Raw genomic sequence first — 15,326 nt, 5'->3', positions numbered from 1 at the left:
ATAGAAGTTGAAAGTGTGGAGCAGGGTTATTATGTGGCTCATTACTGTTTATTACCACAAGACACATCAAGATGTCTCCTAGTTAGGGGGAGTAAATCACTTGGAACATGCCTCTTTTGTCGGTCTTCTGCACGATGCTCAGCGCTAGCATGCTTTCTTCCAGTGCTTTAAGGAATATGTCTAAAATCTGTTGCTTGTCATATGTTCTCTCCATCTCTTGCTGAAGAGAAGTGAACAGATGAATTTCTTATTTTGATATGATTTGTTTTTACATCTTGGAGAGAGGAGGGGAAGTGTTTTTCTTCTGAAAAGTTTCTGTCTAAATTGTGTTCCCAGGAAATTGAGAAGAGCTTTGCAGACTTCACACGAGTTAAAATTTGGTTAATTGTGTAGCCCAGAGATAACTGAATATTTTATTTTTTTAATACAGCTTGCCAATGTTTTTCACTGTCACTGAGGACAAAGAAAATTTTGTTGTGTCAGTCATTACACTGAATTTAGAACTGGAAAGAAATGGGATGGTTTTAGTGAGTTTGTGCCTCTTCAGCTGCGCTTCAGTAGGTGTTTGTGTTTCAGGGTGTATTTCTCTTTTAGCTTTTTAATAGTCTGAAACCTCCTCAAAAATGTCTTAACCTTTGCTTTTTAGCCAGGATCAGAAATGAGCTACTAAAGTTAAGCTCAAGATCTTTGAAGAACTAACACTTGGTAAATCTTAGTCTTTAACAGCTAAAAATTGCAGTTGAAAGGCCCTCACTTCTCTTGCATGAATGTGGAAGGTTTTTGGTTGGTTGTTTTTTGTTTGGTTGGTTTTTTTTGTGTGTTTTTTTAATTCTAATTTGTCTTTACAGCACTCTATATTTCTTTTGACCAGAGTCTAATCAAAAGTTTTTTTAAAAAGCTGCATTTCCTCATTAGAGATGGGAAATGCCACTAGTATGAAGTAACTGCCTGCAATTTTTAGTCATGATGATACTCATCTTCTGTTGCTTAATCTTTCTACTCCTCTCTGCTGTTCTTGCTCTCTACTCTGAACGTAACGTGTGGTTTCTGCCAGTGCCAAAGGCCTTGCAGATCTGAGATCTGTCAGCTGTGTCCTTGTGCCAGTCTTTGCTAATGTGGCGTGTCCCCTTAGCCCTGGCATTCCCCTTACCAACACGCTAAGCAGGTCTGCTCTGCCACCAAGTCAGTTCAAGACATATGTCAAAACACTGAAAAAAAAGACACCCCAAGCCCATTAGTCTTATGACATTTCTTTGCTGTCCCTGCACTGATGGATTACATCTCTGTGTGGTATTAGCACTTCAGAGAGAGCAAAGCAGGCAAGAAAGCAATGGTACAAGTATACATTCCAGAATAGTGAAATCAGTGCAGCAAATACCTGCTGGTTTTGTTACATTTACTGCCCTGTTTGACAAGTTTTCTAGTTGGAAATATTTCCATACCATCTGTTGTCCCTGATCCTGTTCAACAGAGCAGTAGTACTGGCCTGGTCATTTCTAACACATTTCCTCAGAAATTCTTATGTAGGGCTGTTATGTACATGGGCTAAATAGCAAATATCTTTACTATTGATTTTTCTTCAACCATTGCCTGTTTACTTATTTATTTATGTGATTCTTTAACATTCTGCATTTATAATTTGTAAAGTTCTATTTTTGCGTGTCTGCAAGCACTAATTTGATCGGGTGAAAAAGTAAGGTGTGTAGATACTAGTACACATGTATCTGAAGGAAACAGGACCTTAATTGATTCAAAATACTTCCACCTTTCAGAGGTTTCTCATCTGCCATAACTGCTAGAAGCAACCTAATACACAAGGAGCCTGGTGGAAATGAGAGTATAAAGATTGTTCTTGATCTTGTTGCACAGAGATAGGGAGTTGATGAGTTGGGTAGAACCTGCAGCTGGAGCCAGGTGTAGTCTGCGGCTTATCTTGTGCAGAAGTGGGGGAGTAAAATTCCCCCATTGCACCTCCTGGTTAAATTGGGGGGCACAGTGACATAGGTGGCAGTCACTGCTCCTGTGGTTGCTTTCAGGGCCCTTACCCATACTTCTCAGTAATGCTCACATTTTGTTACATCAGCATCATACATGATTGTCCTCAACTAACCAAGTAATGTGGTCAATGCTGACTCTTTAGTGACTGCTGTTCACTTTCTTCTGACAGATGTAAATGAGTGCAGCATGGAGAATGGTGGCTGTCATGGCCAGTGCTGTAATACTGTCGGCAGCTACCACTGTAAATGTCCAGCTGGCCAGAAACTGGAGGAAGATGGAAAATCATGCAGAGGTAATGCTTTGTATTTGTACTGTGTTCCACTGCTATTAAGAAATCAGAAAAAACATTGGAGAGGAAAAGGAAATGTTAGTTTTTATCTGGAGCCAGCTGAAGAGCATATACTCAGACTTGTCAAGAGTGCAGATCTTCTCCTGTCTGGATTATGAAGATATAACTATAAGAACACTTCAAAGGGTTGGGATTTTGTTTTCTTTTTTGAAGAAATATTATTACTTAACCTGGATTGGCTGTGCCATGTTCTGATTATGGAATTTCCATCATCAATTTAAAAACTTGAACGTGGATATGTTTGATAACATTTTGTCTGTCTCTAAAACAAAATGGTTCTTATCCAAAAATATGCATACTTTTTTGCATTTCAATCACAGTTCCACAGCTAAAGATTAACTGAATAAAAAAGGATTTAAACCCACATGCTATGTAAAACCATTTGTCTTCTTCCTAAAGGAAATGTAAGTCTAGTTAGTGCGTTATAGGGTAAAATTTTCCTTCTAAAAGCTTGATTTTGTGGAGAAGCAAAACATGACATAAGCTTATGTTAGAACACATGATGAATTTTGGTTAGACTTCTTACATATAGACTGGTAAATATAGACTTGGTGTAAGTAAGCCCATCTGATCTGTTGACCTACAAACACTACAAATTTGCATAATCAGATGCTGCAAAAGGTAGAGGAGATAAGGTGTAAAGTAGCCAAGGTGTACTGTATTGCAGGCCAGAGCAGTTCCTTCTTCTTGAACTCTGCTGTAACATAGGTAATGAATGTTCACTGCTGTATGATCTTGTATATACTGGCTGGTGCCTGGATTGCTTCCTCAGCTGCATTTCATTGCTGAAAGTGTATCGTTGATGGTTTTGATTATCTTCAGGTGAAAGGCACTAGATAGGTTTTCATGAGCTGTATTCTTATCTTTTCACAAGAAACCATCTTCTCTGGCTTTTTCCGGTTGCATAGTATCTCACAAATTTCTTAAGGTTTGTATAAAGCAATGTCTTTCTTGGCTGTGATCATATACTATATCCTAAATTTGTAATTTATTTGGCTGCACTTCTTTTTTTTTTTAGAATATCATAGAATTATTTTCCACAGCAACCTGTCATTTGATATCCAACTTGACAGTGTAAATAAGCTGTGGATGGTTATTTTGTTTTGATAGAAGCTTTTCATTCTGGTCCTCCATGCTTTCATTTTGACCTTTTGAGAACCCAAGCCAGAAATACTATGATTCACAGATTCCTGCTACTTCACCTCAGCCTTCTCTTATCTTTTTTTTCAGACTAGCTGGTAGTATAGCCATGAACAGGCATATAGGTTCATACATTGATGGCTTCTTACTGCTATCAGATCTGTGTAAAAGTTGTCCAAAGCCTGAGTTTTTGAAAGAAGGGATCCTACTCATTATCATCCTAAACTGCTCAGCATGCAGGAGTCCTGTTTCCATAATTTTGTGTAAGTTAACCTAGTGTTCATTCTGCGCAATTCTTTTATTCTGAGTATTTTGACATTCTTTAAAAACTCAGAGTTTAAGATGTTTGATTCTAACCAGGAATTACAGGAAAATATATTATAAGCTTATTTTAAGCCACTTTTTAACATCTTCAGACAAAAATGGAAACTTACAATAAGTTGGAAATGCTCAAGTCATGGAACAAAGTGAACGTAGCAGTGACAGTAATTAAACCTGAATTTTTGTGAAGATGATAATGACAATAAGTGTATGACTATACTGACTTGCAAGAAGGCCAGCTTGAGCCGACCTCTAGCATCAAATATTGCAATATATGTAACTTAGTGGTTGATTACTACATGTGGGAAAAGTGATCTTCCAAACAAAACTCTATGCTGCTGGAAAGTGCTGGTCTTTCAGGATGTAATACTGGATTGCTGTTTTATTGACGCTTCTGCATTGCTCAGAGGGGTCATTTTGCAGATGAGAGTAAACCAGCTTCTCATTCAGGTTATTCAGCATCTTTAGAGGAATAAGGCTTACAGTTGTTCTGGGTTACTCTTTCTTTATAGCATCATTGTGCTTTATGTTACCCTTTAGTCTGAACTCAAACCTTAAATAGATTTGTTCTATTGTTCTGCCCCTGTTATCCATCTCATGATTGGTTTTATTTCACTGGTGACTGAAATGATCAATGGATGTACAGGTTTTTTATAAACCAAGGTATAAATAAGGTGTATCATTAAGAAAGCGCCATGGAAGTAGTACAGATTTTATTCAAAAAGTCATTATTAGTGTGAAGATTGATCCTGTTTTTCAAAAAAAAAAAAAAAATAAATAGAGCATCCTTCTGTCAAAAAGGGAAGACATCAGGAAATATATCTATAAAAAAAAAAAAGGTTTTAGGTATTTGTAGCTATTTAATGCTAAAGAAGGGAAAGCAGATAAAAATCTACTACTCCCAACAACATAATAAAGTGTACTTCTGATTTGATCAATAATAGCTGAGGGTTTTATGAGCAATTTTAGGAGACCCAGAGGCCTAATTTCACAGCTGCAGCGAACTGAAGATGCCCAGCATCACTGTTTTCTGGGTTGTCAAAAGTGTGTGTACGACACAAGGCTCCATGAATGTGCACAAGACAACACCATAAAATAGGGGAAATAATCTTAATACAAGTTATTGCTATCAGCATTGACTAAATCTTCCCTTTCTCAGGTGGTTCCGCAGCTGATTAGAGCCACGTGGGGAAGGGGATAGCACAGCACAGCCTGGGACACCCCACACTTGCGGGGTCCACACTCCTCCCGAGGCTTGTAAGGATCTTTTCTAGCTCATTGGGAGCTTTTCTGTCAGGATGTATCATTCAGATGATGTGATGTATAAAGCCTTACCTCATTTCAGTGGGGGATACTTACATCAAGAGGTAAGTTGCAGTAAGTGGAAGGCATGTGCATCTATATAGCAATGCCAGCCAGAGCAGTGAACTGATTAGCCTTTCAAAACTAATTATCTACATGTTGTACTGCAGATTTTACTCTTCAGTGTTCATAGACAGATTTCATTTTCTTATCTGACAGAGAAATGTTTTCTGGCAGATAGTTACATTGGCATTACAGATTTTGACAGAAAGCTCATGCTTACCTCTCCCTTTTCACGTGTCTGATGGAAATTAATGATGAGAAATGATGTGGATTTAAGTCACTGCACAAATAATACAGCAAATTAATATATGACATAGTCATATATTAATGACATGCAGACTATCAGCCTGATTCTGTGCCCTGTGGGTCTGTACCAGCATTCAGTGTTTCATGGGCAGTCTGGAGAGTGTCTGTGGGTGGATTTGCTCAGAAAAGTGTAATTTGGTCTGAGGAAGGGAGAGGAAATATGTGTGTGTGCAATACTTCCTTATTTGACAAGCAGAGGTACCACTGATGACTTATGTCAGTGAGGTGCACTTGAGATGTATGAATATTCTCATTTAATATTTTGTACTAACATAAAACAATTCTACTCGAACATCACAAAAAGCAGAAATGATATTTTCTGAACATAAATAACATTTTAAAACTCAATTATTGACACAAGTCAAGATCTGTAAGGGGGGTTGAGGCTATAACTACAAAAGCATGTTTTCACACATGAATAAGCCCAGAAGTCAAATGAAAAAGGGTTGTGACCTTATGTTAACCTTCTTTGGTAAACTGTCATTTCTTATTTATATGATTATGCTCTCATCTGTCAGGATAACTGAAAGAAGTTAGAGACAAATGAAGTCTTACGATTAGCTGTGATGAAAAGAAGCTTATATTTTACTGATTAGAGTAGTATTGCAGTGGCTGTAACCCTATCCCCAGCGGCTTTGGTCAGACCTTGGAGCCCCGGCAAGTTTCTTGACTTTTGCCATAGGGACTTTTGGGGCAGCTGTATCCAGAGCCAGTGTGTGACTTTGCAAGGCCATTGCTGTTTACGCCAGTAATGTCAGAGTCACTGGTGTCACTGATTTAGCCTGATCCCAGGTCAGACAGAAATTCTCCGAACACTGGTGACACTGAAGAGTTAATAGCTGGACTAAAAAGAATATTGAGGGAATTGTCTAAGAGAAAGAAAGTTCTTATTAAAATGAAAATGACTTCAGCATTTATTTAGTCTGTAAGTTTTGAGGTGTAACTTAGTCTTGTCAAACTCTCTTCTTGTTGATACTAATTCTGCATTTGGACTGTTTTCCTTGCCCAACAAATCAATGCACAAGGCTTCTGCCATTTCCTATGAAAAAAAAAAAAGCCTGAAGGATATAATACCATAAACGTCTAGGGAAAAGACAAGCAGGTCTTAAATTTTTTATTTTTTAATAGAACAGAAGAAATTAGTGCACTGGAGGGATTCAGGATGCCTTTTCATTATCTTATCCCAGAAAGTTGCATTTGACTTGTAACATTATGGCACACCATGACACAGTTATGGTCAGGAACACTTACAATAGAAGGAGAATAAGGAAAATGAATTATATTTTACAAAAAGAAAACGATACTAGTTCTGATTATAGATGCAACAAGTACCCCTCTGCATGAGCTCAAATCTCAGGGCAATCAAGTGAAAGCACTCATAGATGAGGTGAAGCCACCCATCCTTCATCTTTTTCTATCTCAAGACCTTGTCTTGAGGTACAGAAATAACATCAGTTCCATGAACTCTATCACAATTATCTAATTGTCTGTAACTGAATTACTGTGTCCACTTAGTGTGCACCTTAGAGAATTAGGGGAGTGGACAACTCCATCTTGCGACCTTAATAGACCCTAGGTGAAAAATATTGGTTACTAGGATATTTTAATGTGCTGGGTTTTTTACAGCCATTCAGAAAGGAGGAGAAAAAAGAATAAGTAAAATTAAAAAAAAAAGAAAAGTGAGAGAAAGGAGGACAAAACCTAATTTCTGGTATTTCCAACCTTGTCATTAGGTGCTCTCATAGGTTCCTATAGCAAAGTCATAAAACTCCCCAAGTAATTAAGTTTCAAAACAAAAAAGCTGTGAAGCACTCTGTCAGAGGCCAAAGAATAAACATTTACTTCTCTAGTGGTAGCTACTTGATCATTTGAAGTGAATTCAACCAGAAGCAATACCTGTTTTTGCATTTAAATATTGTTTATCTATGGTTGCTCCTACCTGTCAGATCAGTATCTTTAGTCACAAATAGAAAGCATAAATACTGCTTTTGATTTCAGATCCCAGTTGATAAAAGCAAGGATGCCCTTATTTCTCTTACAAAGGGAAACACATTAGCTAAGATTAAGGATTAACTGTTCATTTTAAATGCTACTTAGCATTATGCAGTTGGACTTCTGTGGTTTTCTGGGGACTGTTGGATTTAGGCAGGAGAACTGTGTGGTATTTGTGTATGGTTGCAGAGAGGATCCAGGCAGAAACTACTGAAGACATGCTTTGCTACATTTGCAAACGTTGTTGGAAATGCAATTATATTTATACTCCTGAGCAATTATTTTGGAAATTACGGATTCTTGTTTCAAAGCATTTGTCTCTGACTCTTGAGAAACTAACACTGGGGGTTGTTTTTCTGACCTTTCTTACACGCTCCTGTGCTGCATTTGGAGCCAGCTGGGATCAATAGCTGCTAGAAGCTGTTGCACTCTCTGAAGAAAATAGTGTCATCTTTCTGCATTTGTGTCTTCGTGGTAGTACTACATCAAAAAATGCGCTCAAAGCAGTAAAAATTACAAGAGAGTCATAATAAAGGTAACATTAACTGTAGGTTATCGGATTTTTAAATTAATTACCTGAATCCTGATTAATGGCAAGCCCAAGCAGGCAGGGACCTGAGTTGAATTTTGGCAGGCTCATTTGAAGCTCACAGCAACTGTCAGCACGTAGCAAATGCCATGGGTTGGTTTGGTCAGTCCCCTCTCATTTTGTGCACCTTCCTAAGCCTAATCCACTCAATTACATGTTGCAGACATACGAACCCTGTTAGTCTTATTAAAATGTAGCATATACCAAACTCAGCAAAATCACAGTCATTTTGTCTGACCTGTTTCTCTTCATTCAGGGAAGACTAGACCAGAACAGACACTTCAGCCTATTTTTTGAGCACATATTTGGCAGTCTTCACCAAAAGCAGTATCTAATGCTCTGATAATTGGGCTGTTGGGGGTGGGGTGATGGGGGTGGGTGTTATTATTATTTTAATTGCATTTGTTTAGGTTTTTCCTGATTCATGTTTGACTATTGCTCAAGTCTCTCCACTCCTCTCTGACACGCTGAGAAAAGACGGCTGTGAGCTAACCCATGCAGTGTCTCGCATCTGATATCCCTCAGGGTAGATGAACTAGCAGTTATGACAGCTTCTCCCAGAGTGAGTATTGCCACTGAAAAGTGAGCTCATTTATCCCAGATGCATGTTTTTATTGATTGAAGCTGAGGACAGACACAGTCAGTTTTCGGTCACTTTTTAAGCAGAAGTTTTATGCAGGCCACTTGGGTAGAAATGGCTGGTGTCAAGAGCAATATCCTAATCTGAAGCTCCAAAGCAAGAGCAGAAGGAGTCCTGCTTGCATTTGCAGCCTTGGTTCTTGGAGGCAGACTGGGGCCTTTTATATTTCAAGAATTGAGTGATTATTTCAGGATAATCTTGGTAAATCTCCTTTTCCATGGGGGAAAAAAATCTGGTTTTTCAGTGGAGGAAAAATGAGGTTTTTTTCCCTGGAGGTTTTTTTTGGTGTCTAGAGTTTCCTCTTTTAATGCTTAATTCAACTGCAGCATTTTAATAACAGCCTTTTGCATAAACTATGCAACTGGCAGTTTAATTTTCAGGTTATGTGAGGATTACAGAGGGTTGAGGGTAGTGCAGTTTATCAGCACGTCATAACGTTTCTGCTGCTGTGTTCCAAAGCAGCGTGTTTTTTAAAAAGCGCACATAAACCACAGAAAACTGGCACCACGTTCTACATTTCAGTTACGAGTTGAATTATTAGTCACTGACCTAACATGGACTGAAAGGGAAGAATTGTTTGTAGATGTCACAGGCCTCCCAGGTAACAACAAATGAAGAGTCCTATCCCTATGGCATCTGCTAGTCTAGCGCATACGGTGCTTGAAAGCTTACCGTGCATCACAGCTGATTATAGACTCTGCACCTGGGCTGCTTCTCCAAGGCTTTCAGCTCCCTAGTCTTCCTCCAGGATCTGAAAAGCCTCACATGGGTTCTACCAGCTGGAAGGAAAAACAAAGTGTGCACTTGAATTTGCTATTATCTTTGGAAGGGAGTAGTTGAGTAAAGTGCAGGGAGAGTGGCAGTCATCCCCTTCCTGGGCTCGCTGTGTCTGACTCCAGCTCTTGCAATTGTGAGTTTCTGCAGAAAGTTGGGCATGAGCAAACATACCAGCCTGAAAAGTTTTCTTTGTCCACACTTCTTGATGCACAAAGCTTTATTGATCAGCTTTGGACAATGAAAACATTTAAGGTTGGGAAATATTACAGTATTTGCTACACCACTCAGGGATTTAATGTTTAATTAATGTAAGAGCTTTGAATAGTCAGATGAAAAGCACTATGTAACTTTATGAAAAGCCTATTATTGTCCAGCCCTAGAAATAATATGACAAAAATGATAGACTGCAGTACAAATATGTTTTGAGATATTTCTAGAGCTCTGATTAGTTTATATTAGCTAGTTTCCAGCATTTATGACTACCTCTGAAAGGCGGGTTATAGAGATTGATAACATTCCACTGGGCTGATTGACAATAATTAGTTTATTTTAAAGGAAAGGAAAGAAGCATGGTATTGTTGCAGCTGACTAATGTGTATTAAAAGCTAGGTAATCTTTTCCGCAATTACAGAGATACAATGATTGCTGTTGTCAGAGAAGAAAATACACTCTTACTTTTAAGAATCATTGTGTAGGAAGAGCTTTGCAAGCCTGAAATTGAAGCTCTGGTCATGGTCTCCAAAATTACGGTTAGTAGTAATTTTATGCAGAAACAAGACTTTTGAATACTTAAATTATAGCTTGCTTGTAGCAAGGTATTTACCAGCAAATACAAGCATCTTATAAACAGCACGAGTCATCTTGGTGTTCGTTTTAAGCACATCGAAAATGTAAATTGCAACTGAATTATCCTTGTGTAGAGAGGCAAAGCTTAGAACCTTCAATTCATACTTTAAATGGAAATTATGAAAGGAAAAATGTGTACATTTGCCTTTCAGTGGAGTATTGTGCAGGGTAACTACTGCTTTTTCTATATCTTTACTTAAAGGCTACATAAACAAGGACTAACTAGATACAGAGATAGGAAGAAGTACAACTCCTGAGTGGTGTTTCTGTTCTTCTTTAGAAGCATTTAATACCTGTCTTCACTAAGACAACTAATAGAAATTCCATTTTTATTGAAATGCACATGGACTTTACAAGCCATCTGATATATCCTTAAAAAGCTTTAAACCAGTTTGTGATAAAATCTAAACCAAACAGAAATCTGTCAGCTCTGTTCAAAGCAGTGGCCCAAAGGAAACGATGCAGACATGACTGTCAGCAAGATAGCAACTGCTGGGAAGGCTACGCTTCCTTATTAAAAGATCAGTAGTGTAATCAACATCGTATTGGATTACTCAGACTTCAATTACATGAGTACCTGAGGGCTTTAACTGAGATTTATTAGAAGACCAACTTGAAATAAACCTGCTGTTGTTGCATACCAGATCTTTGAAAGACCCACCTGAGAACTTTGTTAACAGTTACTATTCCAGAAGACATTCAGTGTCAGCCAAGGAATTAAATATATATATATAAACAATATCAAAACAATAAAAATGGAGCAATCAAGTGATTAATTTGATGTCATTTTTAATCTTGGGAAGAGGAAAAAAAGGAGAAGAAAAAGTATCTTCTGTGCCTGGTGACATTGTTCATTAGGATCCAGCTCTGGAAGCTGGTGTGGACAGGTCTGGGATGTATTAATGCCACTACTGTCTTCTTGTGGTTGAATCTTGGCAGTCACAACTAATACATGTCATAAGGAAGCAAAGCAAGAAAATCTGTATAACATTCTAGTTTTTCTCACTGGCGGTTTGTGTTGCAGATCAGTTTGGAGCTGTGATAGCTCCAGTGGGGGTGGATGCTTGTGGTGGCTTCTTGATGAGGCACCTAATGAAGTAATGGCTATAGAGCAATGACAGTGAGCCTGTTTTTACAGAAATGGGGTGGATTTTGTTATGGTCTCATGTAGGTGAGATTGGAAGAGAGATGGAACTTAGTGGCTGCATGCTGTGTTTTCCCTCCCTGTCTTCCTAGTCCCTCACAGTCGTGTCAATGCAAGCACAATGCCAGTGTTACACACATTTCATGTGTTGAGCAATACAGTTCTGACGGGCAATTGCTCCTCCAAAACCAATTATTCCCAAGACTGGCTTATGTTCCAGCCAGTTTGCAAAATGAGTCTATCCATGTCATGTTTTAAAGCTTTTTGCCAACCCAATAGGACTTTTGTCACAAATAGTATTGATGTTTCTGACCAGCAGAGCATATGTACTGTAAGATGGAAACATCAGGTTGTGATTTGCATGATTGTCATTTTCTTTTGCATATTTTACCTACTGTGTGTGGAAAAGACATTTCTCTATGCATTATACTGTTGTAAAGACACTTGCTGAGCTCAGCAAGTGGGCATTAATATTGCTGCTAACAAAAAAAAAAGGATATTCTCATCAGTTCAGTCATTTCTGTCTTCATATTTCATAACTGTTTCTTCCAACTGTCATATCCTGCCAAGAGAACATGCTGATGGCCCAAGATATAAACCTCCTTAGTACATCTCGGGTTTGAATCTGTGCAAGGAGTTTTGGCTGTATCATGCTGTCGCTTATTAAGTGCATCTCCTCATAGAGATCCTTTCCTCCATTGCCACCCACCTACCTCCCAGCATGGCATGACTGAATTGCGCTGGGGAACTGTATTTAAAAATTAATAGCCTCATAAGAAATTTTTCTTCTTCTATTCTGCGCCACATCAGTAAAACTTGCAGGAGCGTTGAAGTAAAGCTGCTGATGCTGGTGATCTCAGAGCCTTTCTCCTAAACAGAAATTACATAAAACTTTAATTACTGCGTTACAACCTGCACTGCTGTGGTGCACAGGCAAAATGTTCTCTTCCAACTTTACTGTTTACAGCTGGTACATTCACTTCTTTTCTGCAGGAAACAGTAAAATTAATGAGGCTGTCTTCAGTACATAAACATTTTTAAAGATCATAAGTTACGCATTTGTCTGGATGGTTGTTCTTCAGATTGTACTTCCTTGTTATCTCATGTGGTCATTCACTTATCCTGGCACCACTTTTCTACTGACAGTTTGTCCATCTGCGTGGGTTTCATATCAATGTGAATTGGAGTCGTCAAGGGCGTGCAGTTGCCAAAATATCTGTTAGTATAACCCTACTGTGGAGGCTGGTAACCCTATCAGTTTTTCTTTTTGGCTTATTTTGCTGAGATGCTGTGTGCTACTCCAAGATTCAGAAATGGATCATTCTTTTTTGTTCTGAAGACTGAGTGGAGAAAAATGTTCAGATCTGCTTTGTGAAAAGATGGAGAAAAGGATTGCTTTGCAGCTGTGTGAAAATGTCACAGTGTTGTCTGAGGTTGGTCCACGAAATTATCATGTTCCTTACTTTAATTCTATACCCTGATTTTCTTGCAAATTATCTGATCTCAATAGCTGCTTAAAACTCATATATAGAGGTATATGTCTCTGTGTGTATATTTAATGAAGAATTCCTTGAAACGCTAATTAGGGCTGCTTGACTCTAAAGCAGTTTATATATCACAGGCTTACACAGCTATCAAACAGATGCTGCTGCTTTTTTTTTTTTTTTTTTTTTATTCAACTGACATTTTCATTTTCTCTGCATATTTTGAGGACTGAGCAGTGATGTGTTTTGACTCCTGAGGCTACAGACAGTATCAAAATGAGGATTAGAAATGAAGCTTTACCTGTCAATTAAGTTGTTAAGCTTGTCCTCCACAGTGTCTACACTTTCAAATGGCCTGTTTATTGAATTTGAAATAGTTTTCATTCTTGACTTCGTTTAAATTGAATGGACAGTTCTAATTATAATTTTCAGAGTTTTCAACTGCAACATATGGTTTGCATATAGAGTTGTGGATGAGGGGCTCTTGGCTGTTTATTGAGCTAAACCACTGTTAAATATCTCAGGAGTGACTGGCATATCCGGCATTGAAAGTAAGCAGAAATTGGCAGTACAAATATTGGCCTTTTTTATATTTTTGTGTCACTCTGTCCAGGTGATCTGCTCTTGAAGGACATTGAAGAAAGGAACTGTGGTTGCGGAATCTAGTCATTGGCAAGGAACAAGTCACCACTTTCAATGGCTGCATTGTGCCAGTCTTCACATGAAAGTGCTATTAAAAAGAAAAAAAAAAGTTAAAAAATTGTCTTGGAGCATCTTTTACCCTCATCCCCCCAATGAGTTTAAATAACCACAATCTTTGGCAAATCAATGTTGTTCTTTGAAATCACTTGCATACCCCACTAAGAGAGTTGCATGACCCCTCACAGAAGTATATTCATGTATTTATTCTCCAATAAGGCCAGTGGCAGATCGGGAAATTAAATTCAGGTCTTTAAGACTTGATCAGTTGCCTTTCAGTGCTTTTACGAGACTCCTCCTCAAAAGCGGGTTATAGGGCAGCTTGCACTGGGCTTGTGTGCTAGAAGCAGCTCTGCCTTTCCTCTGCTGCTGTTCCTGAATATCCCCAAAAAGCTGTACCTCAGAGATGCCTCTGTCCTCTTCTTTCCTTGAAACCATTCATTGGGAAAGGCATCTCCCTTCAGAACTGGGCATAAATATTTATTGCTGAACACAGACATAGTTCCATAGATGACTCTGCTGTTCAGCATTTTACAGTGACATGGTCTCCACCCTTTGGTGTTCAAATAAACCAAGGGTGAGAGAGTGGAAACGCAACCTAGGCACAGGTAGAAGTCATTGAAGCTACCTGGAAAAACATCTGAAATGTAGGGCAAGATATCGATGACAGGGTAGAAGATTCCTTTCTGTAATGTGACTGAATCACCGGGGAGGTCTAAAAGAAGGTGACAGACTGAAAGGCAGTGAAAAACAAAAAGCTTTGGTTTTGTTTTTTTATTTTTTAATGCTGTCAATTTTCAGGGGAAAGTAAATAATCAGATAACTTGGAAAGCCTGTTTCTGTACAGGGCTAATTGGATAGCCTTGCCGAAGTAAGTAGTGGTTAAAGCTGCTTTGTCCTTAATCCTGAGCAAAGAAACATAGTGGAGAAACTCACTGCTCTAACAAGGGTCCTCTTTCATTAGGGAGTTCTTTTGCAGAGACTAAATTGGGTAAGGGATCTCTTAACCATGCCTTTTCACCAATTTCTTATCAGATGTGACATGCTCCTTTCAGTATTGTTTGCTGAAGCTATTCTGTTAGTTAACTTTATTGTAGCAGGCTTGCCTCAGTCACCTGTGACTTACTGAAATTCAAGTAAGCTTCAGCAGTGATTGGAGCTAACCTGACTGACTTTGAACTGGAGCAGACAATGGATGCTCATGTAGTCCATTGGAGGACCTAGGAAGGGCAGAAACAAATAACCTAGGAGAAAAAATAAAAGCCTAGGAGTGCTATTGGTTCAAAATGGCCCAGCTAGCTCTGCAGGAGCACACTTACCTATGCTGAAAGCTTTTTCACAAAGGTGTTTTAACATCAGGTTCTAGTAAACCACTCAAAAGAGCTTGTACCATATTTATGGTTTTAGTGAAGCCTAAGAAAGCCCTGGGTTTTGCAATGTAAAATCTCACAGCCATGGAAAACTGCTCTTCTCCCTTTTTGCTCCTCAGTTTAGTTCAATGAAACAAAAATTCTGCTTTTCCTTGTTGAATTATAGTCTTTATTTTGGATTAGATGTTAAACTTGTATTTTTCTTCCTAGAGTCAATACTAATATCAGACTTCCTCCATTGTGGAAAAAATGGACAATTATTTTTCTAGTAACAGGAGTTTCAAAACTCATCCAGTCAGACTTTTG

General features: G+C 38.5%; 1 protein-coding gene across 1 annotated transcript in view; it reads left to right on the top strand.

The window, feature by feature from the left end:
• LOC133268850 (multiple epidermal growth factor-like domains protein 6) overlaps positions 1-15,326 on the top strand; it is a 210,337-nt gene that overhangs the window by 117,941 nt on the left and 77,070 nt on the right. Inside the window, exon 5 of the mRNA XM_061452608.1 lies at positions 2,168-2,290. Coding sequence (XP_061308592.1) covers positions 2,168-2,290 — 123 coding nt within the window. The remainder of the gene's footprint in view (positions 1-2,167; positions 2,291-15,326) is intronic.

This window comes from Pezoporus flaviventris, unplaced genomic scaffold (assembly GCF_033815535.1).
Source record: "Pezoporus flaviventris isolate CSIRO_AGI_PZ_B2104156 unplaced genomic scaffold, CSIRO_AGI_Pfla_v1 ptg000013l, whole genome shotgun sequence".
In the NCBI taxonomy this organism is placed as follows: Eukaryota; Metazoa; Chordata; class Aves; order Psittaciformes; family Psittacidae; genus Pezoporus; species Pezoporus flaviventris.
The sequence above is the reverse complement of the archived record's forward strand: the minus strand, read 5'-3'. Positions and strand labels throughout refer to the sequence as shown.